This window comes from Eptatretus burgeri, chromosome 7 (genome assembly GCF_056783735.1).
Source record: "Eptatretus burgeri isolate ZD-2024b chromosome 7, Ebu_testis_v1, whole genome shotgun sequence".
NCBI classification, from domain to species: domain Eukaryota; kingdom Metazoa; phylum Chordata; class Myxini; order Myxiniformes; family Myxinidae; genus Eptatretus; species Eptatretus burgeri.
Window position 1 is genome coordinate 39,695,787 of NC_140967.1, and position 25,154 is coordinate 39,720,940.

The 25,154-nt window shown below is 43.6% G+C and overlaps 1 protein-coding gene across 3 annotated transcripts in view; it reads left to right on the top strand.

Annotated features, from left to right (window-relative positions):
• The window catches only part of SPTBN1 (spectrin beta, non-erythrocytic 1), a 300,241-nt gene that overhangs the window by 177,840 nt on the left and 97,247 nt on the right, over positions 1–25,154 (top strand). For all 3 annotated transcript variants that reach the window (XM_085888100.1, XM_085888098.1, XM_085888099.1), the window contains 4 exons: positions 11,079–11,225; positions 12,282–12,545; positions 14,397–14,627; positions 23,603–23,692. In XM_085888100.1, coding sequence (XP_085744226.1) covers positions 11,079–11,225; positions 12,282–12,545; positions 14,397–14,627; positions 23,603–23,692 — 732 coding nt within the window. The remainder of the gene's footprint in view (positions 1–11,078; positions 11,226–12,281; positions 12,546–14,396; positions 14,628–23,602; positions 23,693–25,154) is intronic.

Genomic DNA, 25,154 nt, shown 5'->3' on the forward strand with positions numbered 1-25,154 from the left:
CTGTCTGAGGAAACTTTCAACGCAGCCCCTGCCCTTGCCCCTCCCATGCTCCCGCTCCCACTCCCTCCCTCGCACACAATCATTCATTGTGCAGTGCACCTCTCTGTTCTACCTGTGAAATGTGCTGCAGTTTGTTATGTATGGGAAAAGCATTTCACTTCGTGCCACGGACGTGCATGTGAGAATGGACACAGTCCTGTGCGGTAAAGGTAATCTGATCGGCCCGAAGGACTAATGACAACAGATGGACCGAATGTGTGAAGGAGAGATTGTTGAAAGGAAAAGGAGTGTGTGGTGGGGTGGGGGGGGATAGACCGATGGGGTAAAGGATGAAAGTAGCCGGGGTGGGGGATGGACGGACCAATGGGGGTTGAAAGTAGCAGAGGGTTTGGAATGGACCGATTGGGTGAAGGAGGAACGATTGAAAGGAGTGGGGGCGGGGGGTTGGGGTGGGGAGAAAGTTTACCTTTGTAGAAAGGGAAGGATGATCGCCAGGACTGCAACAGCAACCGAGGGGTGACGCTGCTCTCAGTGCTGGGCAAGGTCTTTGCTCGGATAATTTTTGGTAGGGTTCACTACCACCAGTGCCCAGAGCAGTCAGGCTTTACACCAAAGAAGTCAATGATTGATTGTATCCTTGCACTTCGGGTCCTCACCGAATGCAGACGAGAGTTTCGGCAGTGGCTGCTCACAGCCGATGCTGATCTCTGCAAAGCATTTGAATCGGTGAATTGAGATACCCTCTGGAAGATTCTCGGTCTTTGTGTGGTGCCACCAAAACTGATCAATCTCATCAATCTGATTTTTGAACTATACTCTGGTACTGAGAATGCTGTGAGGTGTGGTGATTCCATCTCTGACTTATTTCCAGTTGTCACTGGAGTTTGTCAGGGCTGTATTCTGGCCTCCACACTTCTCAGTGCTTGTACGGACTGGATTCTAAGGAGAATATCTGAGAGATCAAATTGCGGTGCATCGTTTGGGAATGTCACGATCTCTGACTTTGATTTCTCAGATGATGTAGTCATTTTCCGGAGATGCCGGGTATCCTTATGGGGGTTCTTGAGGCACTGAATGAGGAGTCTGAGCCACGAGGGTTTTGAGTTTCTGGATCAAAACTAAGATCCAGGCTCTCATTGACATCTTGGATGCTGCTATCTTGTCTGTACCTGATTGTGGTGATGATGTTGAGGTCATGGAGAAATTCACTTACCTTGGCAGTGATATTCATGTCTCCGCATGTTTTGAGCCAGAGGTCAATAGACGTCTGGGTCGGGCCTGGGGAGTCATGGATTCATTGGATCATGGGGTGTGGCACCGTCAGTATCTGTGCAGGAGGACGAAGGTCTGAGTCTTTAAGTCCTTGGTGCTTCCAGACTTGCTCTACGGATGTGAGACTTGGACTCTGATTTGGGGATCTGAGACGAAGACTTGACTCCTTCGGTACCAGGTCTCTTCGGAGAATCATTGGCTATTGCTGGTCAGACTTTGCGTCCCACGAGCTGTTGCTGAGAGAGACTCAGATGAGATTTGTTACCTGTATAGTCAGTTAGCATCAGTTGTGGCTGTATGAACACGTGGCTCATTTTCCTGATGCTGATCCTGCTTACCAGATTCTCTCAGCGAGGGAGCCTTGTGAGTGGAGCAGGCCAACGGGCTGACCACATGCCTCGTGGTTGCAGTATGTTGATTGGTATCTCAAGGAGATGGGGATGAGCCAGGCATCAGCCTGGGAGTTGGCCAGACAGAGGCCACTGGTGTACCGGCAGAAAGTGAACGCAGCAACGTGCTGCTCCAGTGCATGCTCCCATACCTGACCTGACCTGGGGGAAGAAAAGACATCAATAAAGTTTGATAACTAAAATGTCATCGGTCAGGTGGTCGGGTGCCGATATTGCATCTAAGCTGAAACCTTTAAATATCTTTGTTCAAACTTCTCAACCAATTGATGTTAAACTTTAGGTTTGTCAGAGTGCATGTGGTGATAAAAGTATGGTAAGTATTACATCATCTGTTAAGTGGTTTCAGAGAAAATTCTTTTTAGAGGTTTTCTTTCAATCCAGTGCCAAACCATGTGACCTATGATGCCATTGTGATGTGTATATATATATATATATATATATATATATATATATATATATATATATATATATATATATATATATATATATATATATATATATATATATATATATATATATATAACCGGTGTATGCCCCGGTTAGAATAGGTGTACCATATCCCTGTGTGTCGTAAGAGGCGACCAGGGTTGCGTCAGGAAGGGCATCCGGCGTAAAAACCTATGCCAAACCATTATGCGGACAACAAAACGAATTTCCATACTGGATCGGTCGAGGCCCGGGTTACCAACGACCGCCACCGGTACCGGTGGTCAGCAGGGTACCAGTGGAAATTGTGCTACTGCTGGGCGAAGGAGGAGAAGGAGACTGGGAAGGCGAGTCCGGAGGCAGTGGGAGAGGGGGAAGGGTAGAAGTGTGGAGGTGAGAGTTGGAACTCTGAATGTTGGGACGATGACTGGCAAAGGGCGAGAGTTGGCTTATATGATGGAGAGAAGAAAGGTGGACATACTGTGTGTACAAGAGACCAAGTGGATGGGGAGTAAGGCGAGGAGCATTGGAGGTGGTTTCAAACTGTTCTACCATGGTGTGGATGGGAGGAGAAATGGTGTCGGGATAATCCTGAAGGAAGATCATGTCAAGAGGGTATTGGAGGTGAGGAGGGTGTCTGACCGAGTGATGAGTGTGAAGTTGGAAATTGAAGGGGTGATGATGAATGTCATCAGTGCATATGCCCCACATATGGGGTGTGAGATGGAATATAAAGAAGATTTCTGGAGTGAGTTAGATGAAGTGGTGGAGAGTGTATCCAAGGATGAAAGAGTGGTGATTGGAGCAGATTTCAATGGACATGTTGGGGAAGGGAATAAAGAGGATGAGGAGGTGATGGGGAGGTACGGTCTCAACAAGAGAAATGTGGAAGGGCAAATGGTGGTAGAGTTTGCAAAAAGAATGGAAATGGCAGTGGTAAACACGTATTTCAAGAAGAAGGAGGAACACAGGGTGACATACAAGAGTGGAGAAAAGTGCACACAGGTGGATTACATCTTAAGTAGGAGATGCAACCTGAAAGAGATTAGTGACTGTAAGGTTGTGGCAGGGGAGAGTGTAGCTCGACAGCATCGATTGGTGGTCTGTAGGATGACTTTAGAGGTGAGGTTGAGGAAGAGAGTGAGGGCTGAACCAAGGACCAGATGGTGGAAGCTGAAGGAGGAACACTGTTGCGTGAAATTTAGGGAGGAGGTGAGACAGGCGTTGGATGGTGGTAAAGATGGGTGGGATGATTGGGCAACGACAGCAGAAGTTGTGAGGGAGATAGCTAGGAAGGTACTTGGTGTGACATCTGGACAGAGGAAGGAAGATAAGGAGACTTGGTGGTGGAATGAGGAAGTACAGGAAAGTATAAGGAAGAAGGGGTTGGCGAAAAAGAAGTGGGATAGTTAGAGAGATGAAGAAAGTCGGCAGGAGTACAAGGAGTGGCGTCGAAAAGCAAAAAGAGAGGTGGCTAAGGCCAAGGAAAAGGCATATGACGAGCTGTATGAGAAGTTGGATACAAAAGAAGGGGAAAACGATTTATACCGATTGGCAAGACAGAGGGACCGAGCTGGGAAGGATGTGCTGCAGGTTAGGGTGATAAAGGACGCAAATGGGAATGTGCTGACGAGCGAGGAGAGTGTGTTGAGAAGGTGGATGGAGTACTTTGAGGAGCTGATGAATGAAGAAAATGAGAGAGAGAGAAGGTTGGAAGAGGTGCAGATAGTGAATCTGGAAGTGGGGTGGATCAGTAAGGATGAAGTGAGGACTGCTATGAAGAAGATGAAAAGTGGAAAGGCGGTTGGCCCAGATGGTATACCAGTGGAGGCATGGAAGTGCTTAGGAGAGATGGCAGTGGGGTTGTTAACCAGATTGTTTAATAAAGTCTTGGAAAGTGAGAGGATGCCAGAGGAGTGGAGATTAAGTGTGCTGGTTCCGATTTTCAAGAATAAGGATGATGTGCAGAGCTGTGGAAATTACAGAGGGATAAAGTTGTTAAGCCACACCATGAAGTTGTGGGAAAGAGTAGTGGAAGCTCGGTTGAGAGGAGAGGTGATGATCTGTGAGCAGCAATATGGGTTTATGCCAGGAAAGAGCACCACTGATGCGATGTTTGCTTTGAGAATGTTGATGGAGAAGTATAGGGTAGGCCAGAAAGAGTTACATTGTGTGTTTGTGGATTTAGAGAAAGCTTATGATAGGGTGCCAAGAGAGGAGTTGTGGTATTGTATGAGGAAGTCGGGAGTGTTGGAGAAGTATGTGAGGATCGTGCAGGATATGTATGAGGACAGTGTGACAGCGGTGAGGTGTGCGGTAGGAATGACGGACCGGTTTAAGGTTAAAGTGGGATTGCACCAAGGATCGACTCTGAGCCCTTTCCTGTTTGCAATGGTGATGGACAGGTTGACGGACGAGATCAGACTGGAGTCTCCATGGACCATGATGTTCGCGGATGACATCATGATCTGTAGGGAGAGTAGGGAGCAGGCTGAATCGAGCCTTGAGAGGTGGAGGTACGCACTGGAGAGAAGGGGAATGTTAGTCAGTAGGAGTAAGACGGAGTACATGTGCGTAAATGAGAGGGAGGGTGGTGGTATGGTGCAGTTGCAAGGAGTTGAGGTGGGGAAGGTGGATTGGTTTAAATACTTGGGATCAACTGTCCAAAGTAACGGAGAGTGTGGGAGAGAAGTGAAAAAGAGAGTGCAGGCAGGATGGAGTGGGTGGAGAAGAGTTGCAGGAGTGATTTGTGACAGAAGGGTAGCTGCAAGAGTGAAGGGGAAAGTATACAAGACGGTAGTGAGACCAGCTATGTTGTATGGTTTGGAGGCGGTGGCGCTAACAAAAAGACAGGAAGCAGAGCTGGAGGTGGCAGAGTTAAAGATGCTGCGATTCTCGTTGGGAGTGACGAGGATGGATAGGATAAGAAATGAGTGTATTAGAGGGACAGCGCAGGTAGGACGGTTTGGAAACAAAGTGAGAGAGGCGAGATTGAGATGGTTTGGACATGTGCACAGGAGGGAAACGGAGTATATCGGGAGAAGGATGTTGAAGATGGAGCCGCCAGGCAGGAGGAGAAGAGGAAGGCCAAAGAAGAGGTTCATGGATGCGGTGAGGGCGGACATGCGGGTGGTTGGAGTGTCAATGGAAGATGTGGAGGATAGAGCGAAATGGAGACAGTTGGTCCGCTGTGGTGACCCCAAACGGGAGCAAGCTGAAAGAGGAAGAAGAAGAAGAAGATATATATATATATATATATATATATATATATATATATATATATATATATATATATGTGTATATATATATGTATATATATATATGTATATATATATGTACCGTATTTTCACGACTATAAGGCGCATATAAACGTCTTAGATTTTTGTCAAAATGTGCGACGCGCCCTATAGTGCAGTGCGCCCTTTGTGTGTATCGATAGCGGAGGAAATGAAAATCGAACATTTCCACGGAGGTCCGTCTTGGTGCTTTCGCTTCATGAAACGGTGCCATTTTTCCATCCGGACCAGGACTACGATAGCGCAGCAACGTCCGGCGGATTATCAAGAAATGATGGAAAACTTCCGCTCCTACTGCAGCAAGCACATCTGCGACAAACGGATCCAGCCGAGCCACATCACCAACATGGACGAGGTGCCGCTCACGTTCGACATCCCGGTGAGTCACACGGTGGAGAGGAAGGGAACCAGCACGGTGGCGATACGCACAACGGGGTATGAGAAGGCTTCGTTTACTGTTGTGCTTGGCTGCCACGCCGATGGACAGAAACTGCCGCCGATGGTAATTTTCAAGAGGAAGACTTTGCCTAAAGAGACGTTTCCAGCAGGCGTCATTATCAAGGCAAATGAAAAGGGCTGGATGGACGAGGGAATGATGAAGGAGTGGCTGAGGCAGGTGTATGTAAGAAGACCGGGTGGTTTTTTCCACGCATCACCTTCGCTCCTGATTTATGACTCTATGCGTGCTCATCTCACCGACGACGTGAAAATACAAGTGAAGCAGATGAACGCTACGCTTGCTGTGATTCCGGGAGGCTTGACAAAGGAACTCCAACCGCTGGACATCGGCGTGAACCGGCCGTTCAAAGTGAGGCTGCGAGCGGCGTGGGAGCGGTGGATGACCGAAGGAGAGCACAGCTTCACAAAGGGTGGAAGGCAGTGCCGGGCGAGTTACGCCACAGTTTGCCACTGGATTGTTGATGCCTGGGCTAACGTGTCTGCTGGCACTGTTGTCCGAGCTTTCGCTAAAGCCGGCATCATTTCGGAGGAGCCGCACGGTGCAGAAAGTGACTCTGACGGCGAGGAAGGTGGACCTGCTAGGTTGGGTTTAGCGCAGTTCGATTCCGAAACAGAGGATGAGGATTTCGATGGATTTGATTAAAGACTATTACCGGTATTTGATTGTTTTAGTATTTTTGTAACTAATACTTTAATAAAGCACAACCAAACTCAATTTTGCTCCCGATCTATTTTTAAATACGCACACTTGTGTGCTTGTGTGAGTGTGTTGTTGTACGGCGGACGTACGTAGTAGAGGATATTCATATAAAACCCGCGCCCTATCGTGAGGAGCGCCTTATGTGTGTGTCAAATACAGGAACGGCACACACAACTGAGACTGCGCCTTTTGGCACGGTGCGCCTTTTGGTCGTGAAAATACGGTATATATATATGTATATATATATATATATATATATGTATATATATATATGTATATATATATGTATATATATATATATATATATATATATATATATATATATATATATATATGTATATATATGTATATATATATATATGAATATATATATATGTATATTATTTCTTTGTATACCATGTTGAGGCTCGTGTAATAGCTAATACAGAGAAACATATAACAAGGCAGGAGACAAGGGGTGGGGAACAGAGACAACAGGAGATCTGTGGAAGAGAAAGGAATGGGGTGGGGTTGGGTACATAGGGTAAATAAGATGGTACCACAGGGACTTTCAGGAAGGAAAACAGGGAATTTGAAGGAGTTGGGTTTGCGATGGATTAACGGGGGTCATAAAGATCTAGATTTTGTATGGGGGAAAATATGAGATGGTGGTAAACAGCTGTTTTGAAGAACTGGAGGGAGGAGTGGGATTGAAGAGAGTGAGAGTTTGTTCCAGAGGCAGGAAAAAGAGGAATGAAAGAGCGAAGGTGAGCAGCGATTCTTGATTTTGGCAGTTTTATGAGAAGGGTTTTTTTTGGCAGACCATGAGTACACTGAGGAAATATAGGGGGCGACAGATCACAGACAGAACAGGGGGGGAAGCAAGTCTGGTGAGGAGACGGCAGAAGACAGAAAGACCACCGACATGCCTCCGGTGAGAGAGCGAGAGACCCAAGGACTCGGTTTCATCGCAGGAGATACCAATGATCCTAAAAGCCTTGGTTTCCACAGCGTGAAGTCGAGCTGGGTGTGAGGCAGGAGCACCACCGCAGATGGTGGAGCAGTACTCCATCAGCCTGCGGATGAAAGCTTTAAAGTGGTTAGAAGCTTAGGTGTGCCAAGTAAGGACTTTGCACGATGCAGGATGCCGAGTCGGCAACTGGCTTCAGAGGCTAGCTTGGAGATGTGGCTTTCCCAGGAAATATCATGGCAGATAGTGAGACCCAAATGCTTGAAAGAAAAGACTTCTTCCAGAGGATTGTTGAGAATAGATTTGGGGCGGCGGGTGGGGGGGGGGGGGGTTCCAGACGGTCCTTTTGGAGCGACATGATGGTGAGGGTGCAAGACTTCTCGGAAATGAAGGACATATTCCAAGTGTTTAACCAGCTTTTGATTTCATCCTGGTCTGCAGAGAGTGAAGAGGCTGCTGCCTGCCGATCAGAGGAATGAGAGATGGTACAGCAGATGGTGGAGTCATCAGCAAAGAGATAGAGGATATTCCAGAGAATCTGAGATTATTGATGAAAACCAGAAATAACACAGTGCCAAGAACACTGCATTGAGGAACTCCAGCCTAGACAGGAAGAGGAGATGAGAGTATTCCATTATGTGCCATGCATTGACTGCAACAGGAGAGGAAGTCTGCGAGCCATGAACGGAGAATGCCTTGGATACCATACGAAGAGAGTTTGGTGAGCAGTGTAGAATGCTAGACCATATCAAAAGCTCACTATATTTCTCGGGAGATGGCTCTGATCTCATGTTTGGCATTGAGACCCTCCATCCAGTGTTGAGAAAGCAGAATCATCATGTCCAGGGTTGAATGACCTGGTCTGAATCAAAATTGATGGTTAGAAATCAAGCCATTGGAGAAGAGGAAGGATTTGATGTCAGAAGCGATGATGAATTCCATGACCTTGCTGATGATTGGGAGCAGGCTGATTGGTCTGTAATTGCAGGGATCAGTTTTTGCACGTTTTTATGCAGAGCAATAATGTTTGCTGATTTCCAAGCAGATGGCAGATGACCTTGAGTAAATGAGGGTGAATAGAACAGAGTGAGTGAGCAAGAGCAGTAGAGCAGGTTGTTCGAACGTAAAGGCTGATGCCATCTGGACCGGTTGCAAAATCAGAGTCGAGGTTTGACAACAAGCTCTCCACCTTTTCGGGAGAAAGGGACACAGAATACATGAACACCTTTTTGGATATGGGTAGTAGATGATGTATTTCACGTTTCGTATATGAGTAGTCGATGGTATATTTCATTGGAATGGGTGGTGTGAGGTGGCATTGTCGTCGGTACGGGCGTCATTCGGTACTCGGCATAACTGCTTGCAATTGTATGCGGCCGCTCCAGTTATTTCTATTTTTGGTGTGACTTTCATGATTTTGTGATCCCTTGCTTCTAACCCCTCATAAAGTACCTCCATGACATGATTTTTGTGATTATTTATTTTATTTGGTTCCTTGAAGCTTTCTCTGTGGATTCCCAAATTTTTGCTGAAACATGCATGCATTATTGTATGACAAGCAAATACCACCTGTCACTTCACTGATAGGAAGAGAGGGAGAGATGGGGGGGGGGGGAGAGAGAGTGAGAGAGTGAGGGGGTGTGGGGGAAGGAATGGCAGGGAGGAGGTGTGCGTGAGGGGAAGGGAAGGGCAATAAAATGCAGCCAAACAGCAACATTTTCTTTTTAACCATCGTGTTCTATATAAAACCAGGTGGGAGCATTTAAAACACACGGTATATACCTGGCAATGGCCTACCTACCTGCATGCATGCATGCATGCATGCTTGTACATATCGCGATCTTTGCACCCCTCTGGTCAGCTCACTCTGAATCTGATTTGTACATGCTACATTCTGAGGAAGCTGTTTTATATTCAAAAGTAAACCATCAGTCCTAAATAGTCCCCTTAACAGAGGGGGAGGTAGGGGATGGAGAGAGGACTGAGGGGAGGGGAGGGGGAGAGAGACAGAGTTGGGTGGAGCAATGAGGGGTGGGGTGAAGGGGGAGCGACCCCTCACTCCCTTCGTATGCATGTAAAGTTTCAGGCCGCTAGGTTTCATGATTTTGGAGTTATGGAGGAGACTCACACACTGACACACACTGACACACACGCACACACTGACACACACGCACACACTGACACACACACACACACTGATATTTATTCGTGTGGATTATGTACATTGCTTCCTAACATTGTATTCTGGGGCTAGACTAAGTGACAAGAAGTGGCTGATGGAGACTGGACTTTGTAAACTAGGAGATACTTGAAATATTTTGAAATCTGCATGATTTTGAGGGGATTTGATGGAGAGGTTTTAGTTAATGGAGGGTATTGGCAAAATAAATGCAGAAAAAGTTTTCAGCACAATAGACAGTGGTAGGTCCATGGGGCATAGCTTGAGGGTAAAGAAGAGGAGAGTCAAGACAAATAGTTTCAATCAATGAGTATTTGATGCATGGAATGTTCTCCCTCAAAAGGTAGTGGCAGATGAAACGTAGAGATGTTTAAATTGGAATTGGATAGGTATAGAGATGCATTGGGGATAGAGTGTGTGGACATTGGCACGACTGGTGGGTAGTTAAGGTATAGATGGTTGATTGTATGCATGTGCTGTGGTTGTGATAACTGTGAGAGGATCTCTGTAAAAAGTGAATGTGCTTGCTGTGCTTGTTCATGCCTCACCCTACAACCCCATTGGTCCCTTCTTTTTTTTTTAAACCTTCTGGTGATGTTTCTGTGCCTGCCTCACTGTTCTCTCCATGACCACTTCTATCACCCCATCCCCTCTAAATCCCAACTTAAGTGGGTAAAAGGTGTATTGCGTTCATATCATAGACTATTAATGGACGGATAGATCAATTCATCTTCAATGAGGTATGAAATGAATAGAACAAAAAGCACAAGTGGTTGTCACTGACATGGCCTCCTGTGACCAAGTTCCTTGTATTTCCTTGGATTGTCTGTGTTTTGAGGAGCCAATGTGATGTCCACAATGATTGTTCATATTTTATTTCTCGGCTGTTGCTTTTGTCAATTTATAATCAAAAGTATAACATCACTGAAACCGCCTTTTTTTGTTTTCTTTTGACACCATGACATTCAGATAATACACTTCTTGCAATTCAAGGCTTGTACATGTCTGGTGTACAGGAGAGGCCCGATTAAGAAGTGCCCATCCCAAATGCTTTAATCTCATCATATCACTTTGAATCGAGTGATGCATGCTTCATTCACTCCCCCTGCACCCCATCCAACTCCACATTCATAACTTTATTGATTTATTTATTGTTAAACCCCAACCTGCCTGTCTTAAAATATTCTGCTGTATTATCAAACGCATTTGTTTTTGAAAAAAAAAAGATTTTCCTAAATTTGCATCAATGTATTAATATGGTGTTGAAAGACATGAGTGCTATTTTATTCAACCCCGCCAAAAATGCAGTTACAACATTATGTCTCTCAACCCTCGGTATGTGCCTGTTGTTCTCCCTGTTCTCCACTCACTCACTTTACACCCACAGCTGACACTGTGGATCAATGAGAAAATGCTGACTGCTCAGGACATGTCCTATGATGAGGCACGAAATTTGCACAGCAAGTGGCAGAAGCACCAATCCTTCATGGCTGAGCTGGCTTCCAATAAGGAGTGGTTGGAGAAGATAGAAAAGGTGATTGCACATCAAAAAGGTGGCACAATTTAATGATGTACAAACATTTAAAAGCAAACGTTATTTACCATCTTCTTTCCACATTTTTCAAATATCTTCTTTCTTGCCAAGTGACTGCAATGCTCGTCAGTGTCCATTTACTTTTCTTTTTCTTTTAAAGTCGATTTGTGTTTGGGATGATTCTTCTGAAATCTGCAGTTGGGAGTCCAGGAGCACCTTTTCATCTACAATGAATGCTGTTTACATGATCATTACTGGCTGAAACTAAATTGTTGTTTGTAAGGCCTAAGTCACATTTGCCACGGCGGCCGTGGGGTCTCCAAAATCTATGGCCACTAGCAATTATACGGTGGCCGCAGTATTTCCACGGTCACACAATGTAGCAGTCACATATGTTTTTATTTTTCGGGGAGCCGCACGGCATATTTATAAATTGTGGAGACTGAAAACGTGGGGGTGTCGTACGGTCTTTGATTTAATGTCGCACGGTGACCTTAAGGGGGCCCTGCGGCGGCCATAGAATTTTCAAGGCAGATGCAAGGTAGCCTCAAGGTGCCCGCAAGGCGACCGCAGGGGGCCCTAAGGCGAACGTGCGGCCAGACGGACGGTAACGAGTGGGTTCATTTTTTTTTTTTTTCGGCTTGTCAAATTGCTACGGCGAACATAGAAATGAAAAAAGTTATAACTCCGCGTTATAATTCTACGGCGACTCCTACGGCCTGTAAAAGATAGCCAAACGGCGTAGGGCCACCCTGAGGCCACCGCAGAAGCTCTGCGGCCACCGCACGTTTCTGTCAATTCAGAGGGTGTACGGCCGCCGTATCCTCACCGTAGAGCAAATGTGACTTAGGCCTAATTGGTAGTGTAATATTAAGGTGATACATTGATTAGGTTGAGTTACAAATGATGGTGGGACCTAGGATAGTTCATGGAAACCATCTGTTTTGGTCCAAGTTATTCTGAGGATGTCTTTTTAGGCATAAAATGGTGAGATACATCTGTGTTGTAGAAAACTTAAACTGGAGGATGTAAACGTAAACTTTTGTATGTAACTAGGATGGGAAACAGCTGATGTCAGAGAAGCCAGAGATGAGTGAGGTGGTCCAGGAGAAGCTGGCATTGCTGGCAAGTCTTTGGCAAGAGCTGGAGACCACCACGCAGCTCAAGGCGCAGCGCCTCTTTGATGCCAACCGTGCGGAGCTCTTCACTCAGAGCTGCGACAACCTGGGCACATGGATTGGCGATTTGGAAAATCAGATATCTTCTGACGACTTTGGGAAAGACCTCACGAGTGTTAACATACTGCTCAAAAAGCAACAGGTATGTTACTTGTGTTCATCAGGCTTGGTGGTGTAATGGTTTAATGTCCGTCCACTCTGAATCTGGGAGGTCGGAGGTTCGAACTCTTGCCGAGTCATACCAAAGACTTCTAAAAATGGTACATGCTGCTTCCTTGCTTGCTGCTCGGCATTAAAAAAAAAGATAGAGCACGGACAAACAACTATAGGTTGACAACCATTTTGTAGGCTTTGATGGGCCTAATGGTTGCCTCTGGCATTTAAAAAAAAAGTCCTTGTAAGAGAACTAGTTAAATTTAACAACATATACGTAGTTAAAGCCTTTCAAGCCTATTTTCCTTATCTGGATGCTTTTTTAATTTGATACTTCTCATATTTTCAGTGATAGAAGTTGCCATATCAGGCCAGGTGCAAGTCCAGTAATCAGGTTTCATATATATATATATATATATATATATATATATATATATATATATATATATATATATATATATATATATATATTTTTTGTTCAGACAAAACAAACACCTAAACTCTTTTTGTTGCCAAAATGCCTGCTTGTCCTACCACTCGAATATTAACACAGTCCTAATAATAAATGTTCATGCCAACATCAAAAAGGGATGTTATGGTGGTGGTGATTGCATGTTTGTGACCCAAAATACTCCAAGGTTCAAGTATGCCTTTTAATTACACACATCCTTCTAAGTCATAGAATCAATCCTTTTGAAATCACTTCCAATTATTCACTCTTTGTGTGGCAATATAATCATATAAATAGCTGTATAAGACATTCCAGATATAACTAGTAGGGCACTTGATGGAGCGCATACTTCCATCACATAATGCCTTATCCATGAGAACTTATCGGGCCAAATACATTTTTGAAATATCATGCTATACAGTGCTATATCGTTTTTGGCCCTATCTCTCAATGGTGAAGAATCACTATAGAATTAAATAATTCTCGTATCCAGATCTTCACCAAAATCGAATAAATTCATCTTTGCAACACACCTAACCTGTCCACCAAGTTTTGTCCGAATCCATCCACAACTTTTTGAGATATCGTGCGATGTATCATTTTTAGCCCGATCTCTCAATTGTGAAGAATCACTTAAAAAAATTTGAGTAGTTGGAAACGCATCCAGATATTCACCAAAATCGAATCAATTCTTCCTTGTCACACACCCAACATAACAGGTCCACCAAGTTTCATCTGAATCCATCCACAACTTTTTGAGATATCGTTTTTGACCCTATCTCTCAATGGTGAAGAATCACTTAAAAGTTCTAGTAATTGGATCTGGATCTGGATTTTCTCCAAAATCTAATCATTTCGTCCTTGTCACATACCCAACCTGTCCACAAAATTTCATCCGGATATGTCTACAACTTTTTGAGATATCCTGAACACAAACAAACAAAGTGGTGAAGACATAACCTCCTTCACCTTCGGTGGTGGAGGTAATTATATTAAAATAATAGAGATACGTTGAGCCTCATGTGATATTTCCACAACTCAAAGCTTTCTTCAGGTATTAGCCAAACGTTCTGGCACCACCAAATGTTATTGCCTCACAAGTACTGCATTCCCATGTTGAGTGCTGTTGTGTTAATTATAAAGTGTACATTTTTGCAGGAGGGCTTATGATTTGAATATAAACTTCTACCTATTGGTTAAATATGAACCATATCAGTTTTGTATGATTTGCAGCACATCTTTGTATGCTTCGTTGCGAGACAAAATAACATTAAAAGTAAAGGATCGTAGTTGTGTGACCACATTATACTTAAAATTTGTGTTGCTTAGACGAAATTGACACTCAAATGGAGTCACAGGTAAGCATTAATTGCTTTGTGTGTCGATCAGATGCTGGAGCATCAAACGGAGGTGCGAAGCAAGGAAGTGGAGGAGCTTCAGAGCCAGGCTCAGGCTTTATGTCAAGAAGATAAAGGCAAAGATGAGGATGAGGTGGATGGTAAGCGCATGAGTGTCGAGATGCGCTTCAAACAAGTGTTTCCTCCACTGCAGGAACGTCGTAACAAGCTCCTTGCTTCCAAAGAGGTCCATCAGTACAACCGTGACCTGGAAGATGAAATTGTGAGTTTGGTTCTTGTCATCTGCAATGACTATTTATCTAACAGTTGTCTCTGCCACCGAAGGTGGATGGAGGTTATGTTTTCACCCCTGTCTGTGTCTGTGTGAGCAGGACATCTCAAAAACGTTATGGACTGATTTGGACGAAACTTCCTGGACAGGTTGGGTGTGTGACAAGGATGTGAATTGATTAGAGTTTGGTGAAGATCCAGATCCAGAATTTTTAAAGTGATTCTTCACCATTGAGTGGGCCAAAAACTATGTGTATACATATATATATATATATATATATATATATATATATATATATATATATACATATATATATATATATATATATATATATATATATATATATATATATATATATATATATATATATATATATATATATATATATATATATATATATATATATATATATATATATATATATATATATATATATATATATATATATATATATATATATATATATATATATATATATATATATAGCATGATACTTTAAAAAGTTATGGATGGATTTGGACGAAACTTACTGGACAGGTTGGGTGTGTGGCAAGTATGAATTTTTTTTTTCAATTTTGGTGAATATCTGGATACTAGAATTTTTCAACTGATTCTTCGCAATTGATAGATGAGGCCAAAATTGATGTACTGTATAGCATGATATTTCAAAAGGTTGTTGACAGGTTAAGCCAAAACTTGGTTTATGAGTTGGTTCGGTGACAAGTGCAAGCTGATTATATTTTGGCTCAGGTCCTGATTCAGATCCAGCCTATTAGACAGGGCCATGTTTGGAGAAAAAAATGAACAATTTCATGTTAATGGCAGGGACTCATTCTTAAGAGATGTATATTGGTATGCTGAATCAGAATCAAGTATTTACATTACAAGATTAGATTTTGAGTTTTTTAATCCCTTTTAATGGCCGACTCAAAATAACGGCTGTTTTTCACCACATTCACTTGACTCGTACTGGAGTTTTGATATCGTCAATAAAAATCTTCCGCAAGACATCATTTAGTCATGATTATTGGATGTTTCGGACAGCATTGGCCATAAATACATGGTAAAATGTCTATTAGGAACGACAACCTCGAACGGTTTACAGCTAGAACGGTTTTCTATTAGGAACGGTTTACAGATGTGCTGAAATTCTGGCAATTTGACAGTCATGCTGCAATGCAACCAAACTATATCATGTTTTGTGAATTTGTTTGCCTATATGAACCAGTTGAACGTGTGTATGATGTTTGTTGATTCCATCTTGCTACAGAGGGTAACAAGAAAATTTATTGACAATCCCAAAACACCCCACTCGCTCAGATTCATTATTACTCTTGCCAAAGGAGAGGGAATTGCATTTGGGTCCGTTTGTTTGTCCACACAGAACTTTAGTGGTTTTCTCCACAACCGCTTGTCAGACCAAGACAAAATTTTCACCAAAGGAGCGACCACTCAAATAGAATGTTTTATTCATACTTTTGATGTCATAGGTCACGTGGTGTGGCAGCCATGTTGGAAAAATGGAAAAACTTTGGACCTCTGTATCTCTGAAACCGCATGAAGGAAAAAATTGAAACTTGGCACATGGTAAGTACTCATTGGGTTATTGTCAAAGAACTCAAAAATCAAATAAGTGATTACTTTTTTATTTAATGACATCATAGGTGCCTTCATTATGATGTCATAATTGCATATGTGGAATGCTACATCTGATCAGTATAAAAAATTTTGAGGGCCATCTCGGGATAAAATGGTTCACAGAAAATTTTTTGATGACATCGGTCATGTGATTCGGCAGCCATATTGTTTAAAAAAAAAACTTTCAAAAATCTTCTTCTCTGAAGTGGCTGAACAGATTGAGGCGAAACTTTACATGTATGACCACTTATCCACGAAGAACAAAGGTTCACACACATGATGTCATGGGTCACATAGTTTGGCAGCCATATTGGATTTACCCTCAAACCGATAAAAAATCTCCAGAACAGCTGGATAAATCGAGGGGAAACTTCACACAGTGTTCCCCAAGCCATCTTTGATAATTATTCTCTCATCTCCTCCTGTCCAGGCTGGAGTTCCTCAAGGCAGTGTTCTTGGCCCTGTGCTTTTTCTGGTTTTCATCAATGATCTCTCAGATTCCCTGGAAAATCCTCTTTCTCTCTTTGCTGATGACTCCAAATTTCTGCCATACCATCTCTCATCCCTCAGATCGGCAAGCAGCAGCCTCTTCACTACTGCAGACCTGGATAAAATCACAAGCTGATCCAACACTTGGAATGTCTTTCAATCCTGACAAATCTCACACCCTCACCGCGTCTCTCTGAAAGAACCGTCTGGAAAACTCCCCCATCTACTTTCTCAATAATCCCCTTGAAGTCTTTTCATTCAAGCTTTTGGGTCTCGCTATCTGCCACGATCTTTCCTGGGAATGCCACATCTCCAAGCTGGCCTCCAAAGCCAGTCACCGACTAGGTATCCTACGTCATCCAAAGTCCTTCCTTGGCACACCTGATCTCCTGACCACATACAAAGCTTTCATCCACAGTCTGATAGAGTAGTACTCCCCCCTCTGGAGTAGTGCTCTTGCCTCACACCTAGCTCGACTTCAGGCTGTGGAAACCAAGGCTTTTAGGATAATTGGTATATCTCGCGATGAAGCTGAGTCTTTGGGTCTCTCATTTTCTCACCGGAGGCAGGTCAGTGGTCTTTGTCTTCTATCATCTCCTCTTCGGCCTTGCCCACCCCTTGCTCTGTCTGTGATCCGTCCCCCCTATATTTCCTCAGGGCGCTCAAGGTCCGCCAAAAACCCCATTCTGGTGAAATTGCAAAAATCAAGAATCACTGCTCACCCTCACTCTTTTATTCCACTTTTTTCCCCACTTTTGGAACAAACTCCCACACTCTCCTCAATCCCACTCCTCCCTCCAGGTCTTCAAAACAGCTATTCATCATCATCTCATAAATTCCCCCATCCAAAATCTTGATCTTTACTTCCCCCGTTAATCCACCCCCAAACTCATCTCCGTCAAATTCCCTGTTTTCCTTCCTGAAAGTCCCTGCCGTACCATCTTGTTACCCTGTGTACCCCGCCCCATCCCTCTCCCTTCCTCAGACATTCCATTGTATTTGTTGCCCAATATTTTGTGTTTCACTCTCCCACCCCTCTTGTCTCCTGCCTTGTTATACTGTATGTTTCTGTGTATTAGCTCTCACACGAGCCTCAACTTGGTATACAAATAAAAACATAAAAAAGCCATGGTTGTACAAGTTTGTTCAGAAATAATTGACAGATCACATGGTTTGGCAGCCATATTGGATTGAGGGAAAATATTTAATGTTTTCTCTGGAACTGCTTCATCAATCGACATGAAACTACACATTTTTGATCTAGTCGTGATGGGGAATGCATGTTTTAAATATCAACTCGATCGGATGCATGGTCTGGCAGCCAGAATTATTAAATTTTTTGATTTGGGTTCTTTTCTTCTTCTTTTATTATTTTTTTTGAAAAAGTCTCATTTGGCTGTGCCTGGATGGGTTTGAGTGCAGAGGAGTAACAGCTGAAATGTGAATCCTATCCAGGTTCCACCTGATGACTTCATCTTTGCTTTTTGCTTGTTTGGGTTCCTTCTGATTACTCGAATGTAGGATTGTGTACCTATTTGGTCTTGTATTTGATTTGAATTGAATTTATTTTAATTTGTTGACGAAAAAATATTTTCACGAAAAAAATAAGTGACCACTATATTTGTTATTGTCTGTCTGTCTGTTGGGTAGTCGATCTAGTCGAAAAAAAAATTTTCAAAAAATTTTTTTTTTGAAATTTGTTCTGCCCTTATCACTTTTTCCGTCGATATTTTGTCTGTCTGTCTGTCTATCAGTCCCTCTGTTCGGTCCAGTGCTCCGTTAATACAATGGCGATTTCGATGAAACTTGGTTGGTAGGTTCATACCACGACCTAGTTGTGTGCAAATGAAAACCGTTGCTATGGACACCACTGTTGCCTAGCAACGGGACTTTGAAATTTTTGAAAAATCATTAAAAAATTATTTTTTCAAAAATCGGGCCACGAGTGACTGTGGGCAGTACATTCAGCCATATTGTGAAAAAATTCCAGCCGGATCCTATGAAAACTCTCGGAGATAGACTTTGAATGAACCCTGGTCGAAAACAATAAAAAAACGAAGTTTGTTATATCTCAGAGACTGAGTCAGATATACATGAAACTGGTATGGTAGGTTCATGGTATGTCCTCGTTATGTGTAAGAGAACCGTTGATATGGACCCCTCCGTTGCCGAGCAATGGCCGAAAAACCTCTAAATGTGGGGGTATTTTAACGAAAAAACAATCTGCAGCATTAACCCTTGAAGCTCGAATCATGAATTTTCTTGTGCTTAATCCTCAGGTCATTCCCCATCAAACGGGCCCATCACATCAGGTTATATTGGGTAGTTGACTACCCATGTCCTCCTACCGGCTTGTCTGTCTGTCTCTGTCCCGAGCATAGCTCCGTGGGTTTTGATACGATCCTGATAAAATTTTGGTGGGAGGTTTATATCATGATCTCGTTGTGTTTTCCGGAGAATGGGCGTGGTGCGCCCATTATGGGCGGAGCCACGCCCAAAAAACATGTGTTTTTAGGGGTTAGCTGATTTCAATTTGCATCTTCTCCTGGGGGGTTTGTCGAATCTGACGGATTTCGGTATTTGGTTAGCCCAATGGCACCTGCTCAGAGCTCAATTTTTCATTTTCGTGTCAAGGTCACAAGGTCACGAACTTAGAAAATTGCGAATTGTGTTTTGAGGGGGTAGCCGATTTCAATTTGCATCTTCTCCGAGGGGGTTTGTTGAATCTGGCAGGGGTTTCGGTATTTGGTTAGCCCAATGGCACCTGCATAGCCCCACGGAGCTCGATTTTTCATTTTCGTCACAAGGTCACAAACTTAGAAAATTGCAAATTTTGACAAAAATCCATCTTCTCCGAGGGGCTTGTCGAATCTGGCAGGGGTTTCGGTATTTGGTTAGCACAATGGCACCTGCATAGCCCCACGGAGCTTGATTTTTCATTTTCGTCACAAGGTCACGAACATAGAAAATTTCGAATTTTGACATAAAAATCATACGACCGCCCAAACTTTGAGAGCTAGGATGACAATATTTTTTATGCATAATCTTGAGGTCATTTCCCACCTAAAGTCTTCAAACCATTTTTCTCTATCTCGAACACCTTGCCCGTGGCGCCCCCTTCAAGTTTGTTTTTATGCTGATTTCATCAAAGTATGGATAATCCGAGGACTGCGAAATGCCATATAGCCTATATGACGTTATATTGTTCCTGGAATGTTCCAGAGCAAGTTTTGCACCAAAGGTCATAATCCTTGACCTTTGACCTTTAAAGTTCACAAAGGTCAAATTTTCAAAGTTGTGGGAATCGAACCGGGTTTACGACCTTCTTCGACGAACTAACTCCAATAAGCTATAGCACGTATCCTGTTTCCTTATTTTAATGTCAAAAACATTGTTTTGTGACCTTTAAAGGTAATGCAAAGGTCAAATTTTTAAAGTTGTTGAACGAAACCGGGTTTTCGACATTTTGCAGCTAATAACCTGTCACCCGTATCACATCATGATCATTTTATATCTTGGTCAAACATTATCACATTGTCTCATCCTTGACTTCTGAAACAATCTACATCGTCAAATACCGCTCGTGAACCATCGTCGTCTTCAGACTTGTCCCACTCTAAACTCAATTGAATAATAGTAAAAAAAAGTCATGGGTCAGTGTCAGGTGTCCGATCAAAGCGGGACATCTTGGTACCTGGTCATCACTGTGGTCGGTTATAAAGTGGCAGTTATTATTATGTCTTATTAATTACAGAGCATACCAGTACACAAATGCCACACACAATAAACCATACAAAACAAGTCCTGGTGAGGGTCTGCGATCTCTGCTCTTTTTCTTGTTTTGCTTATATTTTGTGCTTACTTTGCAAGATTAGATTGGTGTCGCAGTTGCTGGATAGATTAGGATAGTGTAGCTAGATTAGGTAGTAAATCTGTCAAGAATGGAATTTAACCAACACACAAAGAATTTCAGCAACAGGATAAAACATGAAGACCAAACACAGAATTTTGGTGGCAATATATGCCAATGGTCAGTGTCTTACTGCTTTTCACTCAAGCACAGCGTGATGGGATTTTGGATCTGTGTCTATATGCATTCGGGCATATGCTACCATACTACTTCTGATAAGATCATGGCACTTATTCAAGGTGGGGTGCAGTCCACCTGTCCGAGATGAATAGGCTGCCCACAGAGGTTCGTCTGGAGTTCCAGAGAGGAAACTTTGTTGTCAAGGAGTCTGGTCGTTGCTTCAATTGGGTAGACCCAGACCATAGCACTGATTGGTTGAATGCAACATGAAAGAGGAGCGGGTGGTTGGTTGGCATCACCAGAATCGGATCAGCACTGAGCAGATGGACACAATCGTATAATCTACGGACAAAAATAGCTTCTCAGACCAAGGCGATGCTGATGATGAGTAACTATGAGGATGACCACTCGTGCAATGAGCATAATAGACGAAGGATGGCCAAAGATACTGCAAACAAAGGCAAGCTGGTAAAGTCATTGCAGCAGCACAACGTGTTTGCCAGAGAAGCTTCCGCGTCCACACTGGAAATGTCAGCCAACATCACTGCATTACACAAATATGGTGCAAAAAACAGATCCTCTTGACTTCAACCTGGCCTCCAAAGCCTGTCGCCGACTGGGAATCCTCCATCGTGAAAAGTCCTTCCTCTACTCATCTGAGCTCCTGATGACATACAAAGCTTTTGTCTGCAGCCTGATGGAGTACTGCTCTCCCCTCTGGGCTGGTGCTCCTGCCTCCCACCTTTTTCTCGGCTTCATGCTGTGGAAACCAAGGCATTTCGGATCATTGGCATCTTCTGCTATGAGGCTGAGTCTTTGGGCCTCTCACTCTCTCACTGTAGGCAGGTCGGTGGTCTTTGTCTTCTACAGTCTCCTCTCCGGTCACTACCCCCCCACCCCCTGCTGTGTCTGAGATTTGTCCCCACTACATTTCCGCAGGGTGGTCAAGGTCCACCAACAACCCCCTTCTGGTAAAACTACCCAAATCACGAATCACTGCTCACCTTCACTCTTTCATTCCTCTTTTTTTCCTGCCTTTGGAATAAACTCCCTCACTCTGTTCAATCCCATTCTTCCCTCCAGGCCTTCAAAACAGCTGTTCACCACCACCTCTTATCGTCCCCCATCCAAATCCTCGATCTTTTCTACCCCCGTGAATCCACCCCAAACCCATCTTTAAATTCACTGCTTTCCTTCCTGAAAGTCCCTGTAATGTCCATCTTGTATACCCCGTGTTCCCCGCCCCACCCCTCGCCCTTCCACAGATCTCCTAATGTCTCTGTTCCTTACTGTTTTGTCCTTCCCACTCCTGCCCCTCTTGTCTCATGACCTCCTTGCTGTGCGTTGTGTGTTAGCTCTGATACGAGCCTCAACAAGGTATACAAAAAAAGAAGTTCTATTCAATTGCTTTCAATCGGGAATGTCATGGAATCCATCATTTCAATTGACATCAAATCCTTGCTTTTTGTCCTAATGGCCTGATCTTACATCATCAATTCTGATTTCAGACAGGGTCATTCTTCTCTGGATATGCTGCTTCTCTTCTCCCAACAATGTATGGAGGCCCTCAATGTCAGATATGAGATCGGGCTGTCTCTCTAGATGTATCTCGAGCATTCAATCCAGTCTGACACCCCTGCTTGCACTCCACACAGCAGCCTCTTCCATCTCTGCAGACATTGCCAGGATCAGGAGCTGCTCCCAAACTTTGAATATGACTGACAAATCTCACATTCTCACTCTTTCTCTCTGAAAAGACTGCCTGGTGAGCCCTTCCATTATCTCCCTTAATAATCCTCTTGAAGAAGTTCACTTCCTCAAATTTATGGGCCTCACCATCACCGATGATCTTTCATGGGCAAACCACATGTCTCAGTTGGCCTGCAAAACCAGCCGCAGATTCGGCATCCTCTATCGAGCAAAGCTCTTCATGTGCAGCTTGATTGAGTACTTCTCTCCCCTTTTGACTGGCTCCCCTGCCAAACACCATTTAAATTTGATGCTGTGGAAACCAAAGCCTTCAATATCATTGGCATCTCCCATGATGAAGCTGAGTCTCTCGATCTATCACTTTCACATTGGAGACAGGTCAGTGGTCTCTGTCTTCTACTGCCTCCTCGCTCCCCCCCCCACCACCCGCCATCCAGGACTCTGCAGGGAGCATGTGATCTGACAGTAACCCTCTTTACGTGAAGCTTCCAAAATCTCAGCTCACTGTTCACCTCCACTTATTCATTCGTCTTTAATGTGGAACCCACTTCCTTGGTCTGTTCAAACTCATTCTTCGCTCCAGTGTTTCAAGACCACTGTTTACTACCACCTCAGGTTACCCCTCCATCCATATTAATGATCTTCTTCCCTCATTAACCCTCCACAACTCCACTTCTTACTGGGTTTCTCGGTGTTCAGATTTCCTCTACCCCCTCACCCTCCTGTTGGATATTTTTTGTTTGTTTGTATGTTTGTTCCTTTTCTGATTCTTCCCCAGTTTTGCCTTCCACTTCTGTGATTGACAATTTGCACCTTTGTCCAGATTTTTCACTCCCTGCGTCATCCTCCCCTTCCCTTGCTCCCGTTATTCCCAGTTTCCTTTCTTCCTCCAGGTCTCCCTTTATTTCATCCCTCTACCCTGATTTTGGTGTCTCCACCCCCCTCCCCCAACCTCTTTTGTCTATTCCTTTTGTTCTGTGTTCTCGCTTCTCTACGAGTTTTGACCCTGTATGCAAAAAAAATAGAAAAAGAAAGAAAATAATTGAAACATTAGTTTGATGTTTTTATGTTTTGTTTTGTTTTCTCCCCATTTCCACAGCTTTGGATAGAGGAGCGCATGCCTGTTGCAACTTCCACTGACCATGGCAACAATCTTCACACTGTGCAGCTGCTGATTAAGAAAAACCAGGTCTGTGTTGATTATCACTGCCATGTGCTTTTTATTTTCAGTCCATTAATTAAATTGCATTTGGCTTTTTTTTAATCTCTCTCGGCTTTGGAAAGTACCAGATATTCTTTTGCATTCAGCGATATCCGTGGTAAATGTTATCTCTTCCTGTTAAAAATTCCTTAAACTGAAAATGAGCTATTTTTTACCAGACCTGGAACATAGTTTAGGGGTGGTATGAGCATTGTCCGGTGTCCGTCTTTCAGCTGCTCAGGCTGCATGTAAACACTCTGATCTTCTTCTCCGAAACTACTCACGGTTTCAATGAAACTTGATCACAACTTTCATTACCTGTGATGGACGAAAGTTTGTTCCATGGCATTAAAAAAAACACAGGACCGCTGGACCTGAAGATTATCTGTTCCTCCATGGCTGTAAAGACATTCACAAATAGTACACACGAGAATCTCAATGCTCCACACCCCTCAGCTGCCCGACCAGTTTCATCGCTCGTTGGTGAATCATCAGCAACAGTGCACACAGAAATGCATACCAACGAGGGTCCCAAGCATGTACCACGTGTAAACGTTAAAAGCAGTCAACATTAAAATGAAAAAAACGAAGGTGGGTCGTCGTTTTTTTTTCATTTGTATTGTTACGGACTCGAGGTTCGAGGCTCACCACGAGGGGAAGCACTCGGGTCCCTCTCGGACGCCTGGTCCTGAGGCTGCCGGGCACAGATAACTCCGTGCACCGGTGGGTTGCTAAAGGCCCAGTCACACCTTGACGTTTTCGCCAGCTTATGCCGATTTTTGGAAAATTTGTCTAAAACGCTGGTACACGTCGAATACGTTATGGGTAAGTTTTGATAACATTGAGAGCATGCTGAAAAACACTGCCATACGACGTTGTACGCTGGCTTTAAACGTTGTCCTCAAATTTTCCATGCTTGAAATTTTAAGACTTATGCCAGCGTATGACTCACACGTTCCGCATAACGCTGGCCATTAGTTGTAGGCACGTCACGCGATCGTTGACACATGTCGACACGCGTTACTTGTGAGTTACTCATAAGTCGAAACACGTCGAGGTAATGTTTAACGTATCCGAAACTTATTTCTAACCTATGAGTTACGTGTTTTACTCACGTTACGCGATCGGTGACACACATCGACACACGTTACTTGTAAGGTGCTCATAAGTCTAAACACATCAAGGTAATGGTTAGCGTCAGTGTTCCAGACTCCCTGGTTTTTTTTTTTGGTTTTTTTTTTCTTCCTTCCTTCGGTATGATGGTGATTTTGACACTTCAATTTCTAGTGCGGTTATGATATAATATAATTAATAGGCTGCCGCTCAACGATTTAAATCATAACCGCACTGTACACTGCACACCGTCATACCGAAGAAAAAAAAAAAAAAACCAGGAGTCTGGAACACTGATGCTCACCATTACCTTGACGTGTTTCGACTTATAAGCTCC